The sequence below is a fragment of the Somniosus microcephalus genome, unplaced genomic scaffold (assembly GCF_052327205.1).
Source record: "Somniosus microcephalus isolate GS21.2 unplaced genomic scaffold, FLI_Smic_1.0 unresolved_chr1, whole genome shotgun sequence".
NCBI classification, from domain to species: domain Eukaryota; kingdom Metazoa; phylum Chordata; class Chondrichthyes; order Squaliformes; family Somniosidae; genus Somniosus; species Somniosus microcephalus.
Genome location: NW_028225179.1, coordinates 112,123,854 through 112,150,173, shown reverse-complemented (window position 1 = coordinate 112,150,173; position 26,320 = coordinate 112,123,854). Strand labels below are relative to the sequence as shown.

Genomic DNA, 26,320 nt, shown 5'->3' with positions numbered 1-26,320 from the left:
AGTGGTCTTCTTTGTACCATTAAAACTCCATGAAACAACAACCAGCTGCACACTTAACCACCAAATTTAGGCTGGATAGCTCTTTTTCGGCCAGCACAGACACAATGGGCTGGATTTTAACTCAGGTGCGGGCTGTTGTTGTGTTATCCGAATTTCGTGTTTCCCACACAAATCTAAATGGATGTGGGAGATAGATGCAATTTTAACTCAATTGGCCAATTGATTTCCAATGTGTGGGTGTGGTGTATGTAACTTTAAGAGCCCCTGTGTACTGTAATGCCGGTAGTGGCCACTCGGGCTATATAAGCCTGTATAGTGTCTTGTATCTTTTAGTTCACCTCCAGACTTTGTTCAATAAACACCTGTAAACCAATTCCTGCATTCCGTGTCTCCATTAACACACGGATACAACAGTGGCGATGAATTGGAAATGGACTTACCTGCAATTCGGCAGCACCTCAAGGAGATTGATTCCTCAGACGAAGGTCGAAGAAAAAAAAAAACTGTGGTTTCACCAGCTAGCCGGGCTGGTGGCAGGTACTGCACTAATCCTTCCTGGGCGGTGGGCTGGGGCTCGATAGGGTGGCTCTGCAGCGGGGCCAAGCAGCGAGTCGGAAGGTGGAGGCAAACAGAGACGGAGGGTGGAGCACTCGGGAGACGGCCGGCGCTGCAAAGCAGGTCAGCATTGGACCAAGCAGAGGGAGGGAAAAGTCCCAGAGAGTCCGGCGGGAATGAGTCTCCAACTAGTAAAAATATCTGTGTAAATAAAAACCGCGGAAAACAGCATTGTCAGCAGCGGCAGTGGCGGGAAAGCGCGGGAGGTGCCATTTTTTTCTCGGCAGGGAAGAAAGGAAAGCGCGGGAGGCGCCCTTTTTGATTTTCAGGATGCCTAAGACTGGCAATATTACTGCTTTCGGTAGTGATATAGAGGATTGGACCACATGTGTGGAAAGAGTGGAGGTATATTGCACAGCGAATGAAGTAGAGGATGATAAAAAGGCATCGGTACTTCTAAATCTGATGGGCGCAAGGACATACGGGCTGTTACGAAACTTAATCACTCCAGCCAAACCGATGGACAAGAATTTTAAGCAGATTGTTGATACCCTACAGGAGCAGTTAAACCCAACACCGCTGCTGATAGCGGAATGATTCAAATTCTTCAGGAGGAATCAGCACAAGAATGAAAGTAACGCTGATTACCTCATCGAATTAAGAAAGCTGTCAAAGCACTGCCAATTCGGGGCAGCACTGGCAGATTCTCTACGAGACAAATTCGTCTGCGGTCTCCTAAGTGAAGGAACACATAAAAAGGTACTATCTGAGAAAGATTTGACACTGGACAAGGCTTTCAGTGTGGCTGTATCATACGAAGCAGCAGCAAGAGGAGCTGCAGAGATACAGCAAAAGCCACAGGACTTCGGCACCCATGAAATGACACGGGGTTTCAAGAGATGTTATCGCTGCGGCAGATCCACCCATGACCAGAGGGACTGCTGGTTCAAGGACAAAGCATGCAGGCAATGCGGAAAGATGGGACACATTGCACGTGTATGCCGATCTGGAAAAAAAAATCCACTGACAGAAAAAAAATCACTCCGGAAAAGTACAGAAAGGTACAAATGATGACGGACAGTAGCTCCGAAGACCAGAAGAGCGATAGCGACTCCGAAAACAAGAGACTAAGCTGTCTCAAATTACATAATGTAATTGCCAAAGAAGATTACCAGACCATTTGGGTTACCCTCATGATAGCGGGGTCCCCAGTTAAAATGGAGCTAGATACAGGATCAGCTCTCACCGTCATAAGTCGACGGGATTACGAGCGGCTATTTCCGCATATACCTTTGAAAGACACATCCATTATCTTGAAGACATATACGGGGCAGAAAGGATACCCCAGAGGGAAAATAAGGGTGCCTGTTGTATACAACGACAAGGAAATACAGAAGTTGTATTTATACGTTCTGCAAGATGGTGGTCCACCGCTGTTGGGACGTGAATGGATCAGGAAGATACGTTTAGACTGGCACTCCATTCAGGCACTGACGGTGACCAGTAAGAAAAAAAATGATGATGACGTCATACCTGAACGATTAAATGACATCTTGGCCAACGCCAAAGAAGTGTTTCAACAGGAACTAGGAACCTTGAAAGGCGTCACCGCCTCAATAAAAGTGGAAGATGCGGCAATTCCCAAGTTTTTTAAGGCAAGGCCGGTGCCATACGCAATTCGTCCAGCAGTCGAAGCAGAGCTGGAGAATTTGGAAAAGGCAGGCGTGTTATCCAAGATAGATTGGAGCGAGTGGGCAACACCCATCGTCCCGGTCATGAAGAAAACGTTGAATAATAATAAATCTGAAGAACAGAGAAAAATTCGCATCTGTGGGGACTTCAAGGTGACTGTAAACCTGGTCCTTCACACGGTACAGTATCCTCTTCCGAGGATAGAAGATATTTTCGCCTCACTATCCGGAGGGAAACGTTTCACCAAAATTGACTTGGCACAGGCATATCTACAGATGGAGGTTGAGGAGGACTCTTAAAAGTATCTCACGATAAACACACACAAAGGGCTGCACCAGTACAATCGACTGGTTTTCGGAGTAGCATCAGCTCCAGCTATCTGGCAAAGAGCTATGGAGCAAGCCCTGCAAGGGATTCCGGGGACTCAATGCTACCTAGACGACATCCTTATAACAGGAGAAAACGACAACGAGCACCTTGCCAATTTGGAGCAGGTGCTCACTAGGCTGAGAGAACGGGGCCTACGAGCAAATCGCCCCAAGTGCGAATTTTTCCAGAAACAAATATCATATTGTGGCCATATAACTAACGAAGAAGGGTTGCATAAGTCACCTGAAAAAATTGAAGCAGTCATAAAAGCCCCAGCACCTGAAAATGTCTCACAATTAAGGTCGTTCCTGGGATTGATAAATTACTATCATAAATTTTTACCGAACTTGTCAACTGTTCTACACCCTCTTAACGCACTTCTACAAACGGGAGTAATTTGGAAATGGAGCGAGGACTGTAAACGTGCCTTCCATAAATGCAAAGGCTTCATCACGTTCAAGGAAGTGTTGGCTCATTACAACCCATCACTGCCAATCAGACTGGCATGGGATGCATCCCCTTATGGCATAGGAGCAGTATTATCGCATAGATTCCCTGATGGCTCGGAGCGGCCGATAGCTTTTGCATCATGCTCATTAAACTCAGCTGAGCGTAACTATGCCCAGATCGACAGGGAAGCACTCAGCCTGGTATGGGGAGTGAAGAAATTCAACCATTACCTACACGGACAAAAATTTACCTTGTTGACTGACCATCAACCCCTCGTCTCCATATTCAACCCTAAAAAGGGCGTTCCCATTATGACAGTGCAAAGGCTACAGAGGTGGTCCCTTTTCCTAGGGGCATATCAATATGACATAGAATACAAAAGATCAAAACAGCATGGGAATGCTGACGGTTTATCGCGCCTACCGTTGCCAACGGTAGAAGTGGCACCAACAGTGGAGATGTTCCACTCAACAATAGTGGAATGTCTACCAGTAACAAATTCTACCATTGAAAAGGAAACGAGAAATGACTCGACTCTCTCACGAGTCTACGATTTAACGGTGAAGGGATGGCCAGCACATGGCGAACCACTGTTGCCAGCATTCTCGCAAAGAAGAGAACAGCTGTCAGTGTGCCAAGGAACCTTGATGTGTGGATCCAGAGTGGTGATTCCACCCAAACTCCAGGACAAAGTGCTAAAGGAGCTTCACGAGGGGCATCTGGGTGGAGTGAAAATGAAGAACCTAGCCAGAGCGTTTGTGTGGTGGCCAGGTATCGATGGAGACATCGAAGAAATGACCAAGAGCTGTCTAGGATGCCAGAAGGTCCAAAACGCCCCACCACAAGCCCCTCTACATCCATGGGAGTGGCCCTCATCTCCATGGCAAAGGGTACACATCGACTTTGCTGGTCCATTTATGGACTCAATGTTCTTAATCGCGGTTGATGCACACTCCAAGTGGCCGGAGGTAATAAAGATGTCCTCCACCACCACAGAAAAAACCATCACAGTATTAAGGACCATATTTGCCAGGAATGGGCTGCCTGAACAGATCTGTTCTGATAATGGACCGTAATTTGTGTCCGAAGAATTCAGGAAGTTCTTAAAAAACAATGGGGTTAAGCACTACACGTCCGCCCCATACCATCCCGCCACCAATGGATTGGCTGAAAGGTTTGTCCAGACCTTCAAGAAGGCCATAAAGGCCATGGGTAATGAAGACATAAATCTACAGCATAAGGTAGATAACTTCTTGTTTGCATACAGGAATGCAACACATGTGGTTACAAACCAAACTCCCGCCATGATGTTTTTCAATAGAAGACTAAGATGCCGGCTGGATTTGATCAAGCCAAACATCAGAAGGGACGTAGAGAACCGGCAATTTCAAGGCATGAATGAAAGGCCAACTAGAACCTTCCAGATAGGTCAACAAGTTTTGGCCTGGGACTACCGTACCGAGAAATGGCAGCCTGGAACTATTTGCACACGACTAGGACCGCTGATGTATACCGTGGACATTGGGGAAAGCATAATAAGGCACCATGCTGACCAGTTCATAGAGTCATCTGAAAAGGGACAACCTACACCACAACTCTATACGCCTAATGATGAAGCAGAGATACCCATAGTATCTACCTCCGATCCGGTGATACTGGAACCAGATGAACCCGACGCTGGCATTCAAGCCGAATCGACCTTGCCAAAAGAACCTACTACGCCACCGAGGCGTTATCCGGACCGAGTCAGGAAGCCTCCAGAGAGACTGACTTATAATTGATTAACTGCAGCAAATGTGTAGATTATTGTTCTTGTAAACATGTTAATTAATGATTACTTAAAATGTTATGTACTGGTTGTCTAAAAGGGGAGGAATTGTGGTGTATGTGCCATTAAGAGCCCCTGTGTACTGTATTGCCGGTAGTGGCCACTCGGGCTATATAAGCCTGTATAGTGTCTTGTATCTTTTAGTTCATCTCCAGACTTTGTTCAGTAAACACCTGTTAAACCAACTCCTGCATTCCGTGTCTCCATTAACACACGGATACAACAGTCAGCAATCCAATAGTGCTCCCGCCAGGTTTCACATTCGTGTTTCCCACCAGGCGCATTTTGCGTGGGGAAAGGGTTAAATTTGCAAGGGCCTTTTAAAATAGGATTGTAGAGGCCATTTAGTGGTTATTAAGGGACTTAAAGACCAGTCCCACCTGTTGGATGCGGGACGGAGTCGGGACCATCAGACACGCCCGAGTTAAAATTGCTCAGAGTCGGGAACCAGCCGGGGGTGGGGGGGGGTCCCGCCTGCCAGTTTTTGTGATTTTAACCCCCCGCACGCCTCCAAGCCCGACTCCACAGCTCAATGAAAATCGAGCGCAATGGGTCGAATGGCCTCCTTCGATGCCGTACATTTTTATGATTCTATGATTCTATGAAAATGCTGCTTCCTTTAAGGTCTGGTGGTGCCTTTTTTCTGAACTGACACCTAAAAATTGCTGGCAGTTTTCTCTGCGATACCATCTAAAATTGTATTGTGCTTTTCGTACTGAGGTCCCCTCTTGGTCTAATCTTATTGCGCAGACCTGGAGGAATGCACGCCTGGAATGCTTACATGTCCTTCTCATCTTCTGCTGTAACATCAGCGGAAGGTAGACAGAAATCCACGAGGCACATTGGGCCGGATTTTCTGATCGGAGGCTTCCTGCGTGCGGAAGTCTCTGATCGGAAAAAAATCTACGCACTTACCTGTTGACTCCATAGGTCCCGAGACTTCCGATCCTGGGCCTCTCCACTACGAAATACGCAGAGGCCCAGGTATCCCAGGGGCGCAGGTGGTTCGCAGCAGTCCCTGGGATCCCGTGGACCATGGGGAACCAATCAAAGAAGGGAATCCCCCTTCACACTTTTGACAGGTCTTTGTATAGATCTGTCAACAGTATGAATGGGGATCACTTAAGAAACACACTAAAACATTAAACAATTTTTTTTAAATCACCTATTGAAAATGAGTTAAAATTACATTAAATTAAGTATTTTAAACAAAAGTTTAATTTTTTGAAAAAAATAATTAAAGTTTTTTTACTTTATTCGTACGTGGGATGTGGGTGTCACTGGCAAGGTCAGCATTGATTGCCCATCCCTAATTGCCCTCGAGTGGCTTGCTAGGCCATTTCAGAGGGCAGTTAAGAGTCAACCACATTGCTGTGGGTCTGGAGTCACATATCGGCCAGACCGGGTAAGGACGGCAGATTTCCTTCCCGAAAGGACATTAGTGAACCAGATGGGTTTTCATGACAATCCAACAGTTTCATGGTCACCATTGCTGATCCAAGCTTTTTATTCCAGACTTATTTAATTCACTGAATTTAAATTCCCAAGCTGTTGTGGTGGGATTTCAACTCATGTCTCTGGATCATTAGTCCAGGCTTCTGGATTACTATTCCAGTAATATTACCACTATGCTCGGCTTATGGGGCTAAAAATAAACTTACCTTTTTTTAAAGTATTTAAAAATTATTAAGGAGTGAATTTTTAAAATTATTTTAATTTTTAAAACTCTTATGCTGGTAAAAGCAGGCCTTACACTTGCTTTTACCAGGCATAAGATTTTTAAAGGTTTTCAGCGGGCGGAGGTTGTGCAGAAAGCGGAATTCTCTGCCCGCGGAGACCCTTCTCCCGGGCAGGCGGATGACCTGTCAAGAGGATTTTTAACAGATCGGAAGTGCTGGTTTTCAGCGCATGCACTTGCGAGGCCCCTACAGGCACCTACATACCTCGTACGCACCTGTGGCGTTCGACAAGTCCGGCCCATTGTAAATGGCACCCAGATCTTCGGCTTTCCACAGATCTTCCACCAAATTTATCGCGCGAGATCAAGAAACCCCGTGGAAATTCCACCCACACTGCTAACCTAGCTTACAGTGAAGGCTGCTCCACAGCACACAACTGTTTCTAATTCAGCACCAATTAACACGGAATTGTCAAACTTTTTACGGACATTTCATGGCCGGTGGATGGCAAATGGAAATGCCACGCTAGACCAGGTAGGATATATCTTCTGAGGAAGTGGAAGCTAATATGCATTTCTGGGCAGTGCTGATAGCCATTCAAACTGCAGTGACCCATGCTTTACTTGCATGGAGTGCAGAGGCGATTTACCAGAATGGTTCCGGGGATGGGGGATCTTAACTACAAGGACAGGTTGGAGAAGCTGGATTTGTTTTCATTAGAGCAAAGGAGGTTGAGGGGTGATTTGATCGAGCTGTACAAGATTATGACGGGTTTGGATAGGCGAGACGGGGAAAGGCTGTTCCCACTAGTTGATGGTACAAGGACTAGGGGACACAGATTTAAGGTTTTGGGCAAGAGATACAGGGGGGACGTGAGGAAAAGCTTTGTTACACAGCGAGTGGTGAGGACCTGGAACTCGCTGCCGACGGAAGTGGTGGAAGCGGAGACATTCAATGTTTTCAAGGGGAGACTGGATAGGTACTTGAGGGAAATAAACTTGCAGGGCTATGGGGATAGAGCGGGGGGAACGGGACTGACTGGATTGCTCTTCAGAGAGCCGGCATGGACTCGATGGGCTGAATGACCTCCTTCTGTGCTGTTATGACTCTATGACTCTCTATGACTAAAAGTGTTCCATGTCGTCAATCGAGGCTCGTAATTGGACAATGTTTAGTTTCCACCCCTCCCCCCCACTGTTAATATCCCTCGCCTTGCTGACCATAAAATACACAAGTTGACGAAGAGTTATATTTCACCAGGTAGATTACATATGGTTTCAACCCGCTGCAATGATACATACCAGTACAGTAAATGGAACCCTGGGTATGAAGTAGCCAGTTGTCTTTGATAAATCGATCACATATGGCGAGGAAACAAACTCGATGCTTCTCAGTTCTACATCCTCCATTTCTCCACCTGCAGGAAAATATAAGTATGTATTTATTTTACCTGATTTTATTTTGTTTAATTTATTATTTTATTTAACTGGTGATGAAATAAAACGCCTAGTAACTTTCGATGGAAACGTATAATTGATGCAGTGATAATTAACGGCCCGTATTTTCCGATAGGAGGCTTCCTGTATGCGGAGGCCTCCGATCTGGAAAAAATCTACGGACTTACCTGAGGGTTCCCGAGGTCCGGACACTTCCGCCCCTGGGCCTCTCCAAACTCGAAATGCGCAGGGCCCACGTATCCCAGCGGCGCAGGCAGTTCGCAAGTGTCCCTGGGATCACGTGGGCCATGGGGGGCCAATAGGAGAAGGGAATCTCCCCTTTATAGACCTGTCAAATATATGAATGGAGATCATCCCAAAAACACAGTAAAACATTAAATACATTTTAAAGAAAAATCACATTTTTTAAATGAGCTGAAATTACAATAAATTAAATATTTTAAACAAAAATGTATTTTTTTGAAAAAAGTAATTAAAGTTTTTTACGGGGCTAAAAATAAACTTACCTTTTTTAAAAGTATTTTTAAATGTTAAATGAGTGAAAACATTTTTTGTTTTTTTACTTTTTTTAACACTTATACTGGTAAAAGCAGGTCTTACTCCTGCTTTTACCAGGCGTAAGATTTCTAAGGGTTTTCTGCGGGCGGAGGTTCTCTAGAAAGCGGAACTATCCGGCCGCAGAGGCCCTTCTCCAGGACAGGCGTCCGGAAGATTGGAAGTGCCAGTTTTCAGCGCATGCGCTTGGCATGCCTGAAACCGGCATTTGCGATGTCCCTACGGGTGTGTACACAGCTCGTACCCACCCGTAGGCATCAGAACATACGGCCCAATATCATTAATGTGACGACCCCATAAGACTCTCTAAATATGCGGGTACTTTCTTTAGGCTATGGTTTGTAGTCACGAGGCCCTACACTATTTCACTACCTATTCTTTGTTCTCCAAATGCGATAGGATTTCCAGTGATTTCTTCCTCAGGAGTGAAGCTCATTACATTCTGGCTCGTTGATGTCCACTGGTACTTTACTCGCAATAGAATTTGCCACGCACGACTCTGCACACAATATGAATGGAATATCGGAGCATGGGGTTCATCACGAGTCAAATCTTTTCTCTCCCACATGGCAGCTGTCTCTCATTCTGCCAGAGCATTTCACACTTCATCTAGAGCCATCTATTGTCTCTTTACCTGTCCTATTACCATCTCGTCTCATCTTGAATATCTCTTAATGTCTCTTCACCTCCCAGATGTTCCCTTTTGTTCTTTCATCCCCTCCTCCATTTCCCAGCCCCCAAACTGGCCTTTTAATCTGTTTCATTTCCTGCCTTTTTTTTCCTCAGTTCTGACGAAGGGTTTTGACCTGAAACGTTAACTCTGTTTCTCTCTCCACGGATGTTGCCTGGCCTGCTGAGTTTTTCCAGCGTTTTCTGTTGTTATTTCGGATTTTCAGCATCCGCAGTATTTTGCTATCGTCCTCATAATTTATTTAATGGTCCTCCAGCAATAGTGGTCAGAGTACAAAAAAAACAGGCTAAACCTCCTCTACCTTGCTTAGCTTAGGCACACAGTAGCCAGTTTTGTATCCACGCTGCCACTGCCCCTTTAATCCCATGGGCTTCAATTTTGCTAACAAGTCTATTATGTGGCACTTTCTTAAACACCTTTTGACAGTCCACATACACAACGTCAACCGCACTGCCCTCATCAACACTCTCCATCACTTCATGAAAGAATTCAATCAACTTAGTAAAACACAACTTGCCTTTAACAAATCAGTGCTGCCTTTCATTCATGAACCCAGATCTTCAAAGTGCCAATTAACATTGTCCTGGATTAATGTCTTTAAAAGTTTTCCCACCATAGACGTTAGGCTGACTGCGGCCTGTGGTTGCTGAGTTTATCTCTCTTCTGAATACGGGTGTAACATTTGCAGTCCTCTAGCACCACTCCCGTATCTAAGGAGGATTGGAACTTTGTGGCCAGAGCCTCTGCAATTTCCACCCTTGCTTCCCTCAGTAACATAGGATGCATTCCATCCGGACCGGGTGACTTTTCTACTTTGAGCACTGCCAACCCTTTAAGTACCTCCTGTTGACCTATTCTAATCCTATCCAATGTCTATACTACCTCCTGCTTTACTGTGACATTGGCAGCTTCTTTGTCTTTCGTGAAGACAGATGCAATGTGTTATGAATCTTATGATCCATGAAGAAAGACTCATGAAATAACACTGGACGGCCAGCTGGTGACGCCGTCCAAGGAGTATAAATACTCGGGCATGGGCCCAGCTTGCCCAAGACATTTTGTAAACAGGAACTAGTGAAAGATAACTAGACCTCCATGTTTTGAAACAAGTTGATTAAAGCCTTGCTTTATACTCAAACCAAGTGTGTAGTGAGTTTTATTACGTAACAATGTACGAAATTTAGTACCTCAGCCATGCCGTCTGCCTCCACAAGATCATTTCCGTTTTGGTCCCTAATCGGCCCCAAACTTCCTTTGACCACCCTTTTACTATTTATATGTTTATGGAATACTTTAGCTTTCTCTTTTATGTTACCCACTAATCTATTCTCATGCACTCTCTTTGCCCCCCTTATTTCCCTTTTCAGTTCTACCCAGTACTTTATCCCCAATCAGCTTGATCCTCTACTGTATTTTATGAACCCGACATTTAGCATTAGCCTCCTTTTTCTGTATCAGTTTAATCTCCATCAGAGGTAAAGCTTCCGCGTTGGATGCAGTCGGCGACTCTGACGAAAATTGCACCCAACATAGTGCACGTTTTGAAAGTGGTGTCTCTCCCCAGAGTGTCGGCTCAAACTCAATTTGCAAATAACCGAATGCAAATGAACCCGCACAGTCGGGAAGCCTTTTCAAAGGTAATTTCTTTTAAAATAATTTGCTTCAAAAATGATTCCTCACCATGTTTAAGAGTGGTCATTCGGTAAAGATGGACTATTGGGGTTATCACAAAAAAATCAGCAGTTTTAAATCACAGCGTCAGTCCACCAACAACCACTTGTATTTATATAGCGCCTTTAACGTAGTAAAACGTCCCGAGGTGCTTCACACGAGTATTAAAAGATGAAAAATTTGTGAGTCACCCGCTTTTAAACGACTGTAAATGACTTTTAATAAATACACAAAACTATTTTCCAGTCAGTTCCTTTAAATTACATCCGAGGCCTTTTAAAACATCAGTGTCCTTGAAAGATCCAGCTTCATTTTTAGAGTCTTCATGAAGGTTTGCAAATGAGCGCAATTAGCGCAAACTCGCCACGGTGATTTAATCACCCCGGGGCGGAGTGGCCATGTATGTGGGCGGGGCCTGATTCCAGTGCAATCTGTTTAAAACTAGTGGGAAAAAAAAAATCGCAGAAACGTGAGTTGCACTGAATGCAATTTGCGCTTAAAATTACACAATTCTTGTGTGCTGGTTATGCTGATTTCAGGCAAATTGCACTGAATGAAACAGCACAATCAAACAAAAACTCCAGGCCCAGCACGCTTTTATCTTTAGTCATCCAGGGAGCTCTAACTTCCTTTCCTCCTCATTGGAGTATGTTTCATCAATACCCAAAGTATCTGCTCTTTGAAGGCCTCCCATTGCTCGTTTACAGCTTTGCCTGCCAATCTTTGATTCCAATCCACCTGGGCCAGATCCCTTTTCAACTCATTGAAGTTAAACCTCTTCCAGTTTTATATTTTCACATTTGATTGTTCCGTGTCCTTTTCCATAACTGCTCTAAACCTAATGGGACATAACTTTGGGTCCCCACGGGTGAGTACGCACTGTGTACTCACCCGTAGGCCCAACGAAAGTGCCGGTTTTGTGCATGCACTGCGCATGCGTGGGAAACCAGAACTTCCATTCCCTTAAAGGAAGGGGTTCACAGGTCGAACGTGTGCGCCGGAGAGGCAGCGCATGCACCTGGAACTTCCGTTTTTTTTGCAGGTTTCTCCAGGAGGGTAAGTCTCCAGGAGCTATGCTTTTAAAAAGCAGTCGCAAGGCCTGCTTTTAACAAGGTAAGTGGTGAATTAAGTAAAATTAAAACAATTTTTTCACAGGTTTATTATTTTTAAATACTTTAAAGAAAGGTAAGTTTATTTTTAGCCCCATTAGAAACTGTAATTAATCTTTTCAAAAATTTAAATCATTTTTTTAAATAGTTATTTTATGTAATTTATAGTTATTTTAAAAATGTGATTAAAAAAAAAAATTATTTGAAGATTTATTTATGTTTTTGGGGCTGAATTGTATTCATAGCCAGGTCTTCCTGTCAAATCTATGAATACAGATTCCCTGCTACCATTGGCTCTCCATGGCCCACGTGATCCCAGAGGACACTTCGAACTAACTGCGTCCCTGGGATATGCAAGCACTGCACGCCGGCAGTTGGAGCAGGCCCAGGATCGGAATCCCACGCGGGCCCATAGCACAATGGCTGGCGCGCTAGGTAAGTGCAGGTCGGAGGCTTGCACCCGCGGGAAGCTTCCAACCCGAATTTCTGGGCCATTAATGATATTGTGATCACTGTTTCCCAAATGCTCCCCCACTGACACATGCTCCACTTGCCCCACTTCATTCCCCAGAAACTGGATCCAGCACTGCCTCCTTCCTTGTTGGGTTGGAAAAATACTGATCAAGGTGGCTAAGAAGGCATATGGGATACTATTAGACGAGGCATAGCATATAAGAGCAGGGAGGTTATGCTTGAACTGTATAAAACACTAGTTAGGCCGCAGCTAGAATGCTGCATGTAGTTCTCGACACCACATTACAGGAAGGATGTGATTGCACTAGAGGGGGTGCAGAGGAGATTTATGAGGATGTTGCCTGGGCTGGGGAATTTTAGCTATGAGGGAAGATTGGATAGGCTGGGGTTGTTTTCGTGGGAACAGAGGAGGCTGAGGGGAGACCATAATGAGATGTATACAATTATGAGGGGCCTAGATAGAGTGGATAGGAAGGACTTATTTCCCTTAGCAGAGAGGTCAATAACCAGAGGGCATCGATTTAACATAATTGGTAGGAGGTTGAGAGGGAATTTGAGGAAAAATATTTTCACCCAGGGTGTGGTGGGGGTCTGGAACTCACTGCCTGAAAGGGTGGTAGAGGCAGAAACCCTCATCACATTTAAAAAGTACTTGGTTGGCACTTGAAGTGCCGTAACTTACAAGGCTGCAAACTAAGTGCTGGAAAGTGGGATTAGGGTGGATAGCTCTTTGTCGGTCGGCACGGACAAGATGGGCTGAATGGCCTCCTTCAAATTCAGTTGGAGGGTGAGAAAGTTGTATCTCAAACCAGTGTCCTGATCTTAAACAAAGGCAATTACAATGGCATGAAGGCAGAACTGGCTAAAGTGGACTGGAAAAATAAATTAATAGGTAAGACAGTTGAAATGCAGTGGCGGACATTTAAGGAGATATTTCATAACTCTCAACAAAAATATATTCCCGTGAGAAAGAAAGATTTTAAGAGAAAGGAGCAATATCCGTGGCTAACTAAGGAAGTAAAATATGCTATCAAATTGAAAATGAAGGCATACAATGTTGCCAAGATTGGTGGGAGGCCAGAGGTTTGGGAAATTTTTAAAAACCAGCCAAGGATGACTAAAATAATAATAGAGAGAGAAGATGAATTATGAGAGTAAACTGGCAAGAAATATTAAAACAAAAAGTAAGAGCTTCTACAGGTATATAAAAAGGAAGAGAGTAGCTAAAGTAAACATTGGTCCCTTAGAGCATGGGAATGGGGAATTAATAATAGGGAACGGGGAAATGGCAGAGACTCTGAACAAATATTTTGTATCTGTCTTCACGGTAGAAGACACTAACAACATCCCAATAATGGGTAATCAAGGGGCCACAAGGAGGGGGGAACTAAAGACAATCACTACCACTAAGCAAAAAGTACTTGGTAAAATAATGGGACTAATAGACAATAAGTCGCCTGGACCAGATGGCCTGCATTCCAGGGTCTTAAAAGAAGTGGTTGCAGAGATAGTGGATGCATTGGTTCCAATATACCAAAATTCCCTGGACCCTGGAGAGGTCCCAACGGATTGGAAAACCGCAAATGTAACACCCCTATTTTAGAAAGGAGGGAGACAGAAAGCAGGAAACATCTGTCATTGGGAAAATGCTGGAGTCCTTCATTAAGGAAGCAGTAGCAGGGCATTTGGAAAATCATAATGCAGTCAAGCAGAGTCAGCATGGTTTTATGAAAGGGAAATCATGTTTAACAAATTTTCTGGAGTTCTTTGAGGATGTAACGAGCAGAGTGGATAAGGGTGAGCCAGTGGATGTGGTGTATTTGGATTTCCAGAAGGCATTCGATAAGGTGCCACATAAAAGGTTACTGTGTGGCAAAGCCACTAAGAGACTCTCACAGTGACTTGTATAATTGCCTTTAATCATGTTTATTACCTTTTAATGTTGGCTCTGGTTAAACAGAGCTAGATCGACAAAATCGCGATCTGACGCGATGATGTCATCACGTGGGTCAGGTGACGTCCCCAATGGCGGGAAATGTGATGACGTCATGACATCAGAGGTAGAGGGCGTTTCCAGCCAGTCCTCGTGTGGAGTGATAGTGAATAGACTTGTTTAGAGCTTCTCCTGTATTTTCTTGTTTTGTAAAGTTTCAGTACATTAAACTCAGTTTGTTAACCACTAGTGAGTTTATAGATTCTTTGCTAGGAGTGCAGAGACTCCTACAACTGCATAAGATAAGAGCGCACGGAGTTGGGGGTAATATATTAGCCTGGATAGAAAATTGGCTAACTAACAGAAAGCAGAGAGTCAGGATAAATGTGTCATTTTCAGGTTGGCAAACTGTAACTAGTGGGGTGTCACAGGGATCAGTGCTGGGGCCTCAACTATTTACAAGCTACATTAATGACTTGTATGAAGGGACCGAGTGTAATTTAGTCAAGTTTGCGGATGATACAAAGATGGGTGGGAAAGCAAGTTGTGCAGAGGACTCAAAGGGCCCAATTTTGTGGCTTGTATGGGAAATGGTTGGGTTCCCCCAAATGTGGGGTTCTGACACACAAAAAAATGTGTCAGCCAGCTCCACGCAATTTTCCCTCAAGAGGCCAATTAATTCCCAGCATGTGGGCAGCCTTGCTAATTGTCCATTTCTAGTCAAAAAGCCCCACAGTATGATGTCATCATTCGTGGTGCTTTCAAGGTCCATCGCAAGCACTGCATCCTCTGAAGGCTTCCAAACAAACCATACAGGATGGCAGAGGAGCCTGCAGCAGCTGTGGCCAGTACCAGACCCCGAGCTGCCTCCACATTCGACGAGGCTTCACTGCAGGCATTATTGGATGGGGTTAGGGCCCACAGGGTGGTCCTCTTCCCTAGGTCAGGGATGAAGAGGCCTCCCACTGAGACCAATGCTGCATGGATGCAGGTGTCAGCAGATGCCAACTCGCTGGGAGTCACCAGAAGAACCTTGGCATTACATCTCTAACTCCTTCCTTTACTCCCCCACAGTACCATCTAGAGCCCCCGTCCTCACTGTGGAGGAGGAAGAGGCTGTGCAGCCAGACGCCTCAGAGAAAGCTCCAACCTCTGAGGGCGCAGCGTCAGCAGAAGTAAGCGCACCCAGCACCAGCGCAGACACTCACACCTCGGGGGGACCTTCGGGACATAGAGTAGTGTTGTTACCTGGTGTTTCACAGCTCACAAGTGAGCCTCAGCAGATTCTGGAGACAGGGACAGCAGTGGAGAGTCCTCGTCGGAGGGTGCAGGACTCTGCCAGCTCAGCTCAGCTTCGCTGCATGTCGATCCTCTGCCTCTGGGTCCATCCGCAAGAGAAGAGGTGATGGATCTCCAGGCACAGATGCAGGAGTCTCTGGGAGGTTTTGTCTCCAGGGTCACTGCAAGTGTGGAGTGAATGGAGGAGTCCATAGCGACCATGAGCAGAGCCTTTGTGGAGTCATTGGCGCATGAATGCATCACCATGGAAAGGCTGGCAACCTCCATGGAGGAGATAACTCGCCAGGGTACAGAAAACATGGTGAGTGCTCATAAGAGAATGACATCTCTTGAGGAGCGTTGGCCATCTATTGAACAGAGAAACCAGATCTTCATGGAAGTCCTTCTGAGTAGGACTGCCAGTGCAGAAACAGGTCCCCATGGCCCCCTAAAGCACAGCAAGGTGCTCTCAAGCCACTTCCAAGCGCTGGCCCCTTCTGGCCTGTGCAGCTTCAGGTGAGTGAGCAGCAGCCTGGTGCTCCTGGTGCTCATCATGCTGTTCCTGGTTCTGCTGCTGCCGCCTCTGCTGCTGGAGATCCTCTAATGGCAAGAAGGGAAGGAAAAAAAGACGTCCCATGCTTTTCGTAGGTGCCTCCGCTGAGGAAGCGCTGAGTGAGGGTGGCGAGAGGGGCTTCCTAGGAGATCACATTGAAGAAGTGTGTGAGGCTCCAACCTTCCACAGCTGTGCCTAAGCCTTGAAGAAGTAGCCCAAGCCTGCAGCAACAAGGTCCTTCAACATACAAGTGCTGGCCCTTTAAATCGCAGCTTTTCCAAATGACCTGCAGCTGACAGCAAGCAAGCTGGCAAGCTTCACGCCAGGTTTCATCAGCGGGGTTCCCCGCAAGCGTGTTTGATGTGGAGAAAGCCCCAAAATCGCAACGGCCCCTGAAAATCGACTTAAACAAGGTAATAATTGATCATTAGTGTTCCGACGGCCAGTCCCGCCAGCAGCGGGCGGGACTGAAGCGGGTCGCGGAGAAACGGCGGCCCGAAAGTCGGACGGGCTGGGGAATCAGGCGGGAGGGGGTCGCGACCCGCTTTTTCGGCGATTTTCGGCGATTTTCGGCCGCCTGAAAAGCCGCCCGATGGCTGGCAGAAAATCGGGGCCAAAGAATCTGCAAAGGGATACAAACAGGCTAAGTAAGTGCGCAAACATTTGACAGTTGGAGTATAATGTGAGAAAGTGCAAAGTTATCCACTTTGGCAGGAAAAATAAAAAAGCAAATTATTATTTAAATGGAGAGAGATTACAAAATGCTACAGTTCAGAGGGACCTGGGGGTCCTTGTACATGAAACACAAAAAGTTAGCATGCAGGTGCAGCAAGTAATCCAAAAGGCAGATGGAATGTTGGCCTTTATTGCAAGGGGGTTGGAGTATAAAAGCAGGGAAGTCCTGCTACAACTGTATAGGGTATTGGTGAGACCACACCTTGAGTACTGCGCGCAGTTTTGGTCTCCTTACTTAAGGAAGGATATACTTGCATTGGAGGCAGTTCAGAGACGATTCATACAGTTGATTCCTGAGATGAGGGGGTTGACTTACGAGGAAAGGTTGAGCAGGTTGGGCCTATACTCATTGGAATTTAGAAGAATGGGAGGTGATCTTATTGAAACATATAGGCCTAGAAATTCGGTGGGCTGTGCCACCAGTTAGCGCCTAAAGAGGGCACCTAGTGGTTTTAACGCCACTGGCCACGCCTCCCGTGAAATTTAGCGGGGCGCTAATGGCGGCGTTAGCCTGTAGCGCTGCGCTGCGACCGATGATGTCATCGGTGTGCGCAGCACCCCACTACCACCCCGAACGCGATATTGGGTCGGGCCCCCCCCGTAGTGCCGGTCGCAGCTGCCTGTGGCGGTAGTGGCGCTAATTAAAGGGGAGGTGCGAGGCGGCCATTTTTTTCGCTGGCCGCCTTCCAGCACCTCCTCGCGCTGCCATCCCCGGACTCCTGATCCCCCCACCCGGGCAGTGCCGGCTGTGTCCCAAGAGCCCGGCACGTCTCCTCGGTGCCGGGCTCTTTTGCCAGCACTCACGATCGGAGATCGCGCTGGTGCAGGCCCCTCCCCTTTAAGAAGGGGAGGAAGGCCTGCAGTACCGCAGCGTGCCGTGCCGCAGTGTTGCACTGCGATATTCAGTTTCAGCGCCCCAAGAGGGACGCGGGGCGCCTCGAGCAGTGCCCCGCTTCCGTTTGGGGCGCTCAAACTGAGTATCCCGCTGGTGCTCCCGGCTCCTTCCGGGGCGGGACTTCCGGCGCCCAGGCGAGCTTGGCGCCCCGAATTTTTAGCCCATAAGATACTAAGGGGGCTCGAGAAGGTAGGTGCAGAGAGGATGTTTCCCCTCGTGGGGAAATCTAGAACTCGGGGGCATAGTTTCATAATAAAGGGTCGCCCTTTTAGAACTGAGAGGACAAGGAATTTCTTCTCTCAGAGGGTCGTAAATCTGTGGAATTCTCTGCCCCAGAGAGCCGTGGAGGCTGGGTCATTAAATACATTTAAGGTGGAGATAGACAGATTTTAGCAAGATAAGGGAGTGAAGGGTTATGGGGAGCGGGCAGGGAAGTGGCTTTTAGCCCAAGATCAGCCATGACCTTATTGAATGGCAGAGCAGGCTCGAGGGGCCAATTCCTGCTCCTATTTCTTATGTTCTCTGCTGTAAATTTCTATGATTCTATGAAGAAAGTTCTCGTACAAATTTCAGGAAATCCTCCCAACTTTGCCTTTTACGCTGTTATTTTTCCAGTCTATATTAGGATAATTGAAGTCCCCCATTATCCTAACTCTAAAGTTCTTGCATCTTTCAGCAATTTAGCTGAAAATTTGCTCTTCTATCATCTTCTCATGATTTGGTGGCCTGTAGTCTAGACCCAGCAGCGTAATAACCCCTCTATATTGTTCCTGTGACCACTGCATTTCTACACTTTTATCACCCTTCAGAATGACTAATCATAAAAGGTGGTAGAGAGAAAACGGGGAATTACAGACCGGTAAGCCTGATATCGGTAGTGGGGAAAATGCTAGAGTCCATTATAAAAGATGTAATAGCAGAGCACTTGGAAAACATTGACAGGATCGGACAAAGTCAACATGGATTTACAAAAGGTAAATCGTGCTTGACCAATCTACTGGAATTTTTTGAGGATGTAACTGGTAAAATAGATAAGGTAGAACCAGTGGATGTGCTGTATTTGGACTTTCAGAAGGCTTTCGATAAGGTCCCGCATAAGAGATTAGCGTGTAAAGTTAAGGCACATGGGATTGGGGGCAAGGTATTGACTTGGATAGAGACCTGGTTGGCAGACAGAAAGCAAAGAGTTGGAATAAACGGGTCTTTTTCCGAGTGGCAGGCAGTGACTAGTGGGATACCACACGGATCGGTCCTTGGGCCCCAGCTATTCACAATATATATTAATGATCTAGACAAGGGAACTAGATGTAATATCTCCAAATTTGCAGACGACACAAAGCTGGGTGGGCGTGTGTGGTGTGAGGAGGATGCCGAGAAACTCCAGGATGATTTGGACAGGTTGGGTGGTTGGGCAAAAGCATGGCAGATGAAATATAACGTGGATAAATGCGTGGTTATCCACTTTGGTAGCAAAAACAGGAATGCAGATTATTATCTGAATGGCAATAGATTGGGAGAAGGGGAAGTGCAACGAGACCTGGGTGTCCTTGTGCACCAATCGCTGAAGGTAAGCATGCAGGTGCAGCAGGCGGTTAAGAAGGCAAATGGCATGTTGGCCTTCGTAGCGAGAGGGTTTGAGTACAGGAACAAGGATGTCTTGCTGCAGTTATACAGGGCCTTGGTGAGACCACATCTTGAGTACTGTGTGCATTTTTGGTCGCCTTATCTGAGGAAGGATGTTCTTGCCATGGAAGGAGTTCAGCGAAGATTCACCAGGCTGCTACCTGGGATGGCAGGAATGACGTATGAGGAGCGATTGGGTCGATTGGGCATGTACTTGCTGGAGTTTAGAAGAATGAGAGGGGATCTCATTGAAACTTATAAAATTCTGACAGGACTGGACAGACTAGATGCTGGAAGGATGTTCCCGATGGTCGGGGAGTCCAGAACCAGGGGTCACAGTCTAAGGATAAGGGGTAAGCCATTTAGGACAGAAATGAGGAGGAATTTCTTCACCCAGAGAGTGGTGAAACTGTGGAATTCTCTACCACAGAAGGCAGTAGAGGCCAATTCATTAAATATATTCAAGAAGGATTTGGATATATTTCTTAAGGCTAAAGGGATCAAGGGGTATGGGGAGAATGCAGGGACAGGGTACTGAATTTGGATGATCAGCCATGATCGCATTGAATGGCGGAGCAGGCTCGAGGGGCCGAATGGCCTACTCCTGCTCCTATCTTCTATGTTTCTATGTTTCTATGACCTAAAATACATGGTCGTGGGAGCGCCAATGGCACAAGGTCAGAAGATCCATCACTCATCAGGGGATTTAAAGATGGAGAATAAATGTGACCTCAGCACCTTTGCCCACACCCTGAGAACAACTATTAAAAACACATCTAATCGGATATCTATCCAATTTTAGATCACTTACTGAATGTTTCAAAAACAGTTACCGCCATATACAAATGGTGTCCCACAAGAGCATTCATACTTTCCAAAGGTTTGATTTTTTCCAATAGCATTTGGGTTGTGAGGGAAGAGGTCACCACTCCTTTCTTGATCTATAAGTGAGAATAAAGGTGCATATTATCCGATTCCAATTCAGTGCCTTTATTTTCTCTCCGTTTCCTCCTTGTTCCATTCTTAATAATTACATTTCTTCCAAATTTTTACCCTCAAAATATCAGTGATCTTATGATTCAGTATTTAACTGTGGACGTGAACCTAAACTGAGCTTAAAATTAATGATTGGAGGTGGAACAAAGAATTTCGGAGGATACAGTTAAGCATTGGTACCGGACCCTCCCACTGTACGAGTTGGAGCTGATGTGGCATTCCAGTGCATAAACTGTCAACATGACTGGGTTGACACCCGACAAAATAGCCGAAGAAGGAATCTCGAAAAAAACGCATCGGCCGAGAAATTCATCTCAGCCGATGGCGGGAAACGGGCGCTATCGGATCAGCCGCCCGTTATACGCAGCGCCTGAGATTCAGTCATTGCAGTTTTGCGCCACCGCCCTAGACAAATTTCTAGCCCAAGCACTTGGGGCGGGAAAATTGGGATGATTTACGCCTCTCGTTAGTGGGGGGCACTAACAGGGCGCAAATCCCCGAGCGCCCTGGCGCAGCGCCGCTAATGCCACCCGCGAAATTTAGCAAAAGTTTAGTGGCGGCGCTATGTGCCGGCACGCATGGCGCTGTTGCATGTAGCACCGCGATCTTCACTTGTAGTGCCCCAAGAAGGAGGTGGAGCGCTTCCAGTAGCGCCCCGCCTCCTGCTTGGCGCGCTACCACTGAATTTCTGGTGGAGGAGCACTAACTTTTCGGGCCCCGACGACATTAGCACCCCAAAAAGGGCGCCACCCAATTTTTCCCCCAAGTTTGTGTTTACTAAAATCGAACACCACCATTTATCACTAAATTCCGTAACCATTTTATACTCACCGGCAGTTGTTGTTCCAGTCCTCGTAAGTAGGTTTTGTTGTTTGTTCCGTCAATTATTCCGAATCTTACATATGCCATTCCTTCCACAGCTTGGCCGTATGTATGGCTTTAACAAATAATCAACAGGAGATAGAGTCATAGAGTCATAACAGCACAGAAGGAGGCCATTCAGCCCATCGAGTCCGTGCCGGCTCTCTGTAGAGCAATCCACTCAGTCCCATTCCCCCGCTCTATCCCCGTAGCCCTGCAAGTTTATTTTCCTCAAGTACCTATCCAGTCTCCCCTTTGAAAACATTAAGTGTCTCCTCTTCCACCACTTCCATCGGCAGGGAGACTGAGGTCCTCACCACTCGCTGCGTAAAAAAGTTTTTCCTCACATACCCCCTGTATCACTTGCCCATAACCTTAAATCTGTGTCCCCCACTCCTTGTACCATCCACTAGTGGGAACAGCCTTTCCACGTCCAGCCTATCCAAACCCGTCATTATCCTGTACACCTCTATCAACTCACCCCTTTGCTCTAATGAAAACAAATCCAGCTTCTCCAACCTGTTCTTGTAGCTAAGATCCCCCATCCCTGGAACCATTCTGGTAAATCTCCTCTGCACCCTCTCAAGGGCCTTCGCATCCTTACTAAAGTGTGGTGACCAGAACTGGACACTATACTCCAGTTGTGGCCTAACAAGAGCTTTATAAATGCTCAGCATAACTTCTCTACTTTAGTACTCAATACCTCTATTTATGAAGCCCAAAATCCCTTATGCTTTGTTAACCACTCTCTCAAGTTAGACATATTGCTTACAATAAACCACTTTATTTTTTTAAAAAGCTCCAAGTGGAACAACACATCCCAATTTTTACATTTTCGGATCCTCGCCTGTGCCGAGTTCTCTAATCTCTTCCAGGTAGGCGTACTGAAATTTGCCTCAATACCGGAGAAAGGGAGGGAAAAATCAGTCAGAATTTCCCACTTGATTGCAAAATTATTATTTTTTTAAACAGATCCGATATATTAAAAGAAAATTACATAGTTAAAATATTGAAATATTATTTTTGCAGAAGTAAATTATGGAGGGCAATTCCGGCTTCCTTGATAGTGCTCCCAAAATCCATTTTGTTGTCAGCAAGACAATTACAGTTTGTAAGGTAAGGGGCTCAAGGCTGACCAGTGTTCCACACCCAGTTGTATAAACCTCCCACTGCAGCAAATGTCAAGTGAGGAAAATTCTAGGTAAAGCGATATCATCACGGAGGCATAGTGGTTAGCACTGTTGCCTCACAGCGCCAGGGACCCGGGTTCAAATCCGGCCTCGGGCGACTGTCTGTGTGGAGTTTGCACATTCTCCCCGTGTTTGCGTGGGTCTTCTCCGGGTGCTCCGGTTTCCTCCCACAGTCCAAAGATGTGCGGGTTAGGTTGATTGGCTATGATAAATTGACCCTTAGTGTTAGGGGGATTAAATACATGGGGTTACGGGGATAGGGTGGGATATGCGTTGGTGTAGGGGTTACGGGGATCGGGTGGGATATGTGTCGGTGCAGGCTCGATGGGCCGAAATGGCCTCTATCTGCACTGTGGGGTTTCTGTGATTCTGTGATTCTGAGTCTTGGAAGTTGGTGAGCGTGGGCGAGATAAAAAAAAGATAGGCAAATATTTTGCCTATATTTAAAAAGTGGATCCAGGCAACTAAAGGCTAGTAGCCTACTATCAATAACAGACAAAAATAACTGCATCTTTTCCAAGGATGGACTAGAGGAATATTTACATATCAGCAGAATAAGGATTTGACATGGGGCGGTAAGGGCATTCCCTATTATCTACATCACTTAGACTTACAGAAGACTTTTGACAATGTCCCACATGGTAGAACTCGAATGCCACAATAAAAAATTACAAAAAAAGATTAGATAACAATATTTTACTTACTCTGCCAAGATTTTGAATTTGAATGCATCCTTTGTTATCAGATAAAACATCTCCTCTGACTTCACCTCGACCTTGAAACTAGGGAGAACTTTGAAAGATGATTTAATCAAATAAATCCGAGCATATTTATAACATAATGGCATATGCAATCCTTAAATTGTAGCAAAGTTATTAGTATAATCGAGAAATCGTGCAGAGCATTTATTTCAGCAGTTGGAGAATATTAACCACAAAATTTTCAAACAGTAATTATAACTATTTACACCAATCTAAGGGGGTATGGTAGCATAGTGGTTATGTTACCGGACTCATAATCCAGATGCCTGGACTAATGACTCGGAGACGCAAGTTCAAATCCCACCACGGCAGCTGGGAAATTTAAATTCAGTTAATGAAATAAATCTGGAATAAAAAGCCACTATCAGTAATCAGAAAATACTGGATTGTTCATCTGGTTCACTAATCTCCTTTAGGGAAGGAAATCTGCCATTCTTACCCAGTCTGGCCGATATGTTCACTCCAGACCCACAGCAGTGTTGTTGAATCTTAACTACCCTCTGAAATGGCCTAGTAAGCCACTCAGTTGTATAATGTGACTCCAGACCCACAGCAATGTGGTTGATTCAAACTCCATTGCCTAGCCACTGACTCCATCCCTCTCCCTAACATCTGTCTGAGGCAGAACCACTCTGTTCGCAACCTTGGTGTCATATTTGACCCTGAAATGAGCTTCCAACCACATATCCACAGCATAACAAAGATCGCCTACTTCCACGCCCGTATCCACCCTTGCCTCAGCTCATCCACTGCTGAAACCCTCATCCATGCCTTTGTTACCTCGAGACTTGACTATTCCAATGCACTCCTGGATGGCTTCCCACATTCCACCCTACGTAAACTTGAGGTGATCCAAAACTCCTAACTCGCACCAAGTCCCGTTCACCCATCATCCCTGTGCTCGCTGACCTAGATTGGTTAAGCAGTGCCTCGATTTCAAAATTCTCATCCTCGTCTTCAAATTCCTCCATGGCCTCGCCCCCTCCCTATCTCTGTAATCTCCTCCAGCCTCACAACCGAACCCCCCCACCCCCGAGATATCTACGCTCCTCTAATTCTGCCCTCTTGAGAATCCCTAATTATAATCGCTCAACCGTTGGAGGTCGTGCCTTCTGTTGCCTAGGCCCTAAGCTCTGGAATTCCCTGCCTAAGCCTCTCCACCTCTCTTTCCTCCTTTAAGACGTTCCTTAAAACCTAGATCTTTGACCAAGCTTTTAGTCACCTGCCTTAATTTATCCTTATGTGGATCGGTGTCAAATTTGTTGTCTTAAAATAACCCTGTGCAGCACCTTGGGACATTTTACTTCGTTAAAGGTGCTATATAAATACAATTGGTTGTTATTGTTGTTGACTCTTAACTGCCCTCTGAAATGGCATAGCAAGCCACTCAGTTGTATCAGCTGGCCCGCCACCAGCTTCTCAAGGGCAATTAGGGATGGGCAATAAATCCCGGCCTTGCCAGCGACGCCCACATACCAAGAATGAATTTTTTAAAAAGGGGTCTACTGGATTGGCCGCCTTTTATACACATCCCTCGATTTTCCTTTCCAGTGTGGTATAAGAAAGCAGGGGAGGGGTATAAGGTGCGGCACATTGATATTGCCTGGTTTACACTTTCAGCAGAAGTTAAAGTTACCCCTGCAATGTGTTGGAATATCCACAGTATCTGATGCTGTTCTGAGAATCGACTTTCTCTGCCTGCTCTGTTAATATAAAACCTTTGAAATAACTTTGCCCCGTATGTTTACCATGGGGAGCATTTTAACTTTGGGCGATGGTATCAAACCAGCGATAATCGAACTGGCCGCCCATTAGTCACCTGATTTTCCTTTCCATCCAATTGAATGGCCGGGATAACCAGGCGAGGTGTGTAATGGGCGTTGAATTCGATGTCGTCCATGTTAGACCACTGCCCCAAAGTTAAAGGTACCTCGCTAGCTTTCAAATAGAAAAGTGCTTCTTTCCATAAAATATAAAGAAAACATTGATGCTAATTTCTTAGCACCTCTTTCATAATATGACACACTCTAGTATTGACACCGCTTGGGCTTAAAATTGTACTAGAACATAAGAAACAGGAGCAGGAGTAGGCCAATCAGCCGCTCGAGCCTGCTCCGCCATTGTGGGTTAAAACTCTACAGAAACTTAACGTATTGGACTGAAATTCCTTTGTCTACTGGTTTAGCAACTGTGCCAACTTGCACCAAATGCGCTGTTACTTTATTATTGATTACTAATTTTAAATGAGTTAATTCTTCCGACAAAATTCCGCTCAAATTTCAGACAAAGGCAACATAAGGACATAAGGAATAGGAGCAGGAGTCGGTCATGTGGCTCTTCAAGCCTGCTCCGCCATTCCATGAGATCATGGCTAATCTTCTACCTCATCTCCGCTCTCCTGCATTATCCCCATTGTTGCGTTTGCAAAGATAATCCAGAGAGCGTAGAAAGAGTTCAGTTCATGTTGCTTTTATAATGGCTGCCACACACACACACTCAGGCAAAAAGCAATCGAATACCTATAAACAATACAATAACAGCACTATCAAACTCCATGTGCTCAGGCCAAGGCAATCGAGTACCTATCACCAATGTCAGACATAACATTTCCTCCCCCCTCACAGAATTTCAAACATGAAATGTAGTGACAAAGTCCTGTAGGTGGCCAGGGCGAGAACGTGTACGAGCAGGCCGAGGTGTGGACTGGTGAGGAGCAGGCTGAGGCACAACATCTGCTTGGTGGTTGGCTGGCTGAGTCACATGTGCATCCCGCCACTCTGGGGATAAGGCTTGGGGGTTAGGTCCGTATAATCCCGCATCAGGCGGTGCTGGCACCTTCCGAAGGCGGCTGGCATGCCACCTAGAGCCGTCAGTGAGGCAGAAAGTGGCTGGTCCAAGTTGACGGCTGATTTGGAGAGGGGAGGACCAGAATGACGCCATCTTATTATTGCGGTGAGGCCTACGG

General features: G+C 45.9%; 1 protein-coding gene across 1 annotated transcript in view; it reads right to left on the bottom strand.

The window, feature by feature from the left end:
• The window catches only part of LOC147095711 (complement C3-like), a 102,573-nt gene that overhangs the window by 32,106 nt on the left and 44,147 nt on the right, over positions 1–26,320 (bottom strand). Inside the window, exons 7-10 of the mRNA XM_085974759.1 lie at positions 23,299–23,386; positions 21,375–21,480; positions 20,359–20,488; positions 7,875–7,990 (exon numbers count right to left, since the gene is read on the bottom strand). Coding sequence (XP_085830885.1) covers positions 7,875–7,990; positions 20,359–20,488; positions 21,375–21,480; positions 23,299–23,386 — 440 coding nt within the window. The remainder of the gene's footprint in view (positions 1–7,874; positions 7,991–20,358; positions 20,489–21,374; positions 21,481–23,298; positions 23,387–26,320) is intronic.